The sequence below is a fragment of the Phallusia mammillata genome, chromosome 3 (genome assembly GCF_965637545.1).
Source record: "Phallusia mammillata chromosome 3, kaPhaMamm4.hap1.1, whole genome shotgun sequence".
Lineage (NCBI taxonomy): Eukaryota > Metazoa > Chordata > Ascidiacea > Phlebobranchia > Ascidiidae > Phallusia > Phallusia mammillata.
In genome coordinates this window covers 3,402,150-3,406,984 of record NC_137254.1, presented here as the reverse complement: position 1 = coordinate 3,406,984, position 4,835 = coordinate 3,402,150, and the positions used below count along the sequence as shown (strand labels likewise).

Genomic DNA, 4,835 nt, shown 5'->3' with positions numbered 1-4,835 from the left:
GATGAAAAATCACAAAGAAATGCTATCATTTTCTCAGTCACGTCGACCGAAAAAGATGCCAGTTTCACATAAAGGGCTGCCACTTCGGTTTGAATACAACAATCTAGTTAGGCCTTAAACAATATCTAGAATCATCTTGTTTGAAAATAAATGAAATAAATCTTAACATCAAATAATCCAACTCTATGTAATATTTAATCCAAACAACAACACATATGAAAGTTTGTAATATAAATTGCTCCATATTAAATGTTTAAGAAGCATACCTCAATCTTATCATCACTAATTTTTTTCTGTTACAGTCATAACATTATAACGTTGAACTTATGGGCATACCTGGGTGCAACGTTTTAGGCTTGTACTGTTACTACTGTATCGACAAACGTTAAAAAACTAGAAAGGTGTGTTTCCTATTTCAATTTGATATAGTTTGTACCCTGTTTAACAATTTAGTCTACACACCATTTGATCTACAAACGTGATTTGAAGGAAAAACAAATGGGTCCCCTCACACATGATTTTTGTGCGAATTACTCGAAGGTAAAAAGGTTTTCAATTCTTTTTTTAGATTTTATTTTTAATTCATAAAAAAACATCAACCCAAACTTCAAAAGGATTTGCATTCAACCGACTGTTTAATGATCAAAATGGCAACTTTGGTAATAGATCAAAACCATCAACAGCATGTCTTAAACTGACGCTCACTGTTTGCTTTTTTAACTTTAATACACTAAAACCAATAGACTGTAAAATCCTTTGTTAAACAAAATCAGTCGGTTTTAGATGAAGGAATATATATTTCGCCTATGTGGCATCATCAGTTCCTGAAACCGAAATACAATACGATATAAAATTGATTGCTAAAACAAACACGCTAAAATAAATAGCGAAAACTCCGGGCAATGAATCAAGGGAGCCCCGCTTGTTCTGTTTGTGTTTGAGGTTGGTTTAGACAGCATTGACAGTTTGAAACAGTAAAATCTTGTTTTAATGTTTTACTGCTTGCAGTAATTGACTACATAAACGCAATAATGTTTATTAGTTTTAACCAACAGAGATCGACACTATAAGTCATGTATAGTAAAATAGAAGTTAAAAAAAAAACTACAACTAAGGAAACCAACACGAAAACGAGAGACTTTAAGCGAAACTAAGGAATGTAATTAAACTGCGCAGGAATACAAATAACCCTTAAAGCACAGAGTGAACAAAATACAGAGCGGAGCCCACGAGCGTAAACTGCTCAGTAGCTCGCTGCATTCTCCCTCGATAAAATAATGTTCACAAAACATCACCACAATATACAACTACACAGTCCACCCGCCATAACGAGCAGGTGACTTTCGTTCACAGGTAGAACGACGAAGATTAGGCGGCGAGTCAGCCGATTCAGTAGATTCAAGGGGAGCGGGACTGTCTATTTCAACAGCAACGTCATCTTCAGATGAAGATATCTCATCTTCTGCTGAGCTCGAAGAGTTCGGACAAGGAGCTAGGTCAGAATTTGAGGCTGTGCTTTCCCGTCCGTTGGAATGACGCACGTGGGCGTAAGATGGATTTGCATCCAGCAAGGTCACAGGATCACACAACGGGTCTCCTTTCGAGCAGACAAACCTACGAAGAAGTACAGTGCCACGGTTCAGCAGCCATGAGGGCATGGAGGTATCAGACAGAACTAAACTAAAAAAGCGTTCGTGTGGTGTTTGGATAGTGGCGGTACACAGTAGGGTCCGCATGGCATGTAGAGCACCAGATAACACTTCCTCCCAACGGCTATCGGGTAAATTGCGGTTGCAAAGCAGAAGTTTTACCGTCTTCCAGACAGTTTGGTTTGTCGTTTCACAATATAGTCAGAAAAACCAAAAAGGCAATATAGGTTTGAGAGGCAAAACGGTGGACGAAGTCATTCTCATGCAAGGAAAAACAAAAGGATACCGACTGTACTCATATACAACGATTAGAAGATAAGGATTTTGACCAGATACTGGGCCTTTGATGTCCATACTGATCCTTTCCCAAAGCTAACCGGTTTGGTAGCTTTTATCAGTTATCTTGCCTGAGGCTTGTAGAATCGTGGCTTGAGGCACACACGCGGCATCTGTTGCCAGCCGATTTAGTTTCATCACTAGTATAAGGCAAAGTGTGAGATTTAACAAAATGATACATACGGGCGTATCTAGGGTGTCCAAGTGATGCATGGAGTGCAGAAAGATCTTGAAGAGACTTTGAAGACGCACATACTCGAGAAAACGCATCGGGAACAATATTCAGCGTCCCTGGTTGGTGGCGGATATCGTAGGAATATTGGCCCAACTCTAATCTCCACGATATCATTTTAACATTTTTAATCTTGTCGCGGTTTCTTCGTTCAAACATGTAAGCGACAGATTTTTGGTCCGTGATTAAAGTGAAATGCCGACCCTTTAAGAAATGCGACCACTTTCTTACAGCTTTAATAATAGCAGAGGCTTCCGTTTCAATAGCGGGGTAATTGCGTTCGCAACGGTTAAATGTACGAGACATGAAAGCCACAGGTCGTTCCGTTTGCGACAAGACGGCAGCTACAGCAAAATCAGAGGCGTCTGTTTCCACTTCAAGAAGACAGTCGTCAAGAATTGCACCAAGAGTGACTTTGTCGAGCTCGTCTTTTAAATCGTTAAATGATAGAACGGCATCATCGTCTAGCGGGAAGTCTTTTGCATTCAAAAGAGGGGCTGCACGTCGTGAAAAATTCTTAATCCACTTAGCGTAGTAAGAAAACATTCCTAGTACTCCTTTTAGTTCCTTTGGTGAAGCTGGAGGTGACAACTCTAATAAACGCTGCAAACGATTTGGGTCAGGTCGAATTTCATTGAAGGAAATGCGATGCCCAAGAATGTCCAAAGTAGTTATTCTAATTCTGGACTTTTATTGATTTATAGTGATGTTATTTTTGCAAGCAGCTTCAAGAAGACGACGAAGGTTGAGATCGTGTTCCTCTAACGTAGCACCGGTAACGGTGATGTCATCAAGGTGCGCGTATACCTTATGCAACTTATTGTCTTGAATAAAATCATCAATGACGCGTTGGAAGGCAGTCACGCCATTCGTCACGCCAAATGGAAGCCGTTTGTATTGATAAAGTCTTCCTCACGCTTCAAACGGGGTATACGGGCGTTCGCAAAGGTCTTTTAAAATACCGAAAGTCATTGAACACGAACGGCCAAGTAAAGAGATTGTAGCCGATGTAAAGCCAGAGGTGGCCATAGATAAACAAGTAGAAGCCATACTAATGGGCGTATGAGGGCCGGAAGTGAAGTGAATGAGCTACCTGTTTGCAGATAAAGTTACCGGAGGCACCAGAATCAATCAAGACTTTTACTGGATTAGACTCCAACGAGCCGTCTACGAGAGCGGGTCCCAGACTTAAAGGAGCCCCAGCGAGAGAGTGAAGTTTGAAAGCGTTTGAAATATAGCTTAGTGCAGAAAAACACACAGCTGAGGTGGGACGGAAACGAGAGCTGCTTTGATTAGAAGAGGGGCTGCTTCGACAAACCTGAGAGAAATGTCCTCTTTTCCCGCAGTTATAACACACAGCTTCAAGTGCCGAAAAAGCAGATCGGCTACGATGCATTGCACCACCACAGAAATAACATGACTTTGCCTAGGGTCGATTTGTACGTCGAGCAGTGGCCAGAGGAGCATCGTGGTACAACTGAGACTGAGCAGATGAACTAGCGGCGCTTTCAGTACTGCCGCCGGCGAATTGAGTGCTGGCGGCGCTTTTCGAGGGTGCCGAAGCAACTAATGCATTTTTACCCATCAAGAGAGATTGTTGTTGTGATTTGGCAAGATTTTCAGCGATTTCGGCGGCTTTAAGTAGGTTTAAATCTTCAATTTTCAAAAGACGCTGCCTAATCAAAGAAGAAGAAAGACCATTAATGAAGGCATCTCGCGTTAAGTCGTCTTTGTATTTATCAGCAGTCACAGAAGTAAAGTGCAATCTCTGGCAAGAGTTTTCAGTTAGATACTCAGATATGGATTCGTCGGAATTTTGAATGCGACTCACAAGTAGATATCTAGCAAATAAGTTGTTTTTCGTTTTTACGTATATTCGCTTTAGCGCCACGACGATATCTTCAAAAGAATCGGCATCTTCTACACAAGAAAAAGAATCAGGTGACAGACAGTTTATAATAATTCGAGTCTTGTGAGCGGCAGTAACGGTGTTTTCGCCTTCAGCGAGATGGTCAATGTAATCTGTAACAGTGCGAAGCCAATGCGTAAAGTGTCTGCCAGCATTTGGGCGTAAAAGCAGCTTGTCCATCGTATATCTTCTGTTGTTTAAATTGCAGTAATTGACTACATTAACGCAATAATGTTTATTAGCTTCAAACAACAGAGATCGACACTATAAGTCCTGTAATGTGAAATAGAAATTAACACAAAATGTCAAGTAAACGCGAAAACTACAACTGAGGAAAGCAACACGAAAACGAGAGAATTTAAGCGGAACTAAGGAATGTAATTAAACTGCGCAGGAATACAAATAACCTTTAAGGCACAGAGTGAACAAAATACAGAGCGGAGCCCACGAGCGTAAATTGCTTAGTAGCTCGCTGCAATATGCAAGGTTTTTTGTAGAATTTAGGCAAAATGCTGCCTTGCCTAATGAAATTAACTATGGTACAAACTGCTGTAGACCCGAAAATATTATCTGCGGAGCTTATTGTTTAACTTGTAGTTTTGGTTTAGTACAAATAGACAAAGTCTTAAATGTAACGATTTGCTTCAGCCTTTTAATCCCAACAAACTAGAGTTCCGTTAGATGGCTACACGAGCCAATACGGTCTACG

The 4,835-nt window shown here is 40.7% G+C and overlaps 2 protein-coding genes across 2 annotated transcripts; both read right to left on the bottom strand.

Moving 5' to 3' along the window:
* Positions 1 to 1,020: 1,020 nt before the first annotated feature.
* LOC145218484 (uncharacterized) lies at positions 1,021 to 1,736 on the bottom strand. The gene has a single exon (XM_080085891.1). It carries the CDS (start codon positions 1,734 to 1,736, stop codon positions 1,308 to 1,310), a length of 429 nt encoding a protein of 142 aa, XP_079942017.1. The 3' UTR covers positions 1,021 to 1,307.
* A 1,907-nt stretch (positions 1,737 to 3,643) lies between these two features.
* On the bottom strand, positions 3,644 to 4,306 carry LOC145218228 (uncharacterized). Its single transcript, XM_080085629.1, has one exon. It carries the CDS (start codon positions 4,304 to 4,306, stop codon positions 3,644 to 3,646), a length of 663 nt encoding a protein of 220 aa, XP_079941755.1.
* Between the last annotated feature and the right edge of the window lie 529 nt (positions 4,307 to 4,835).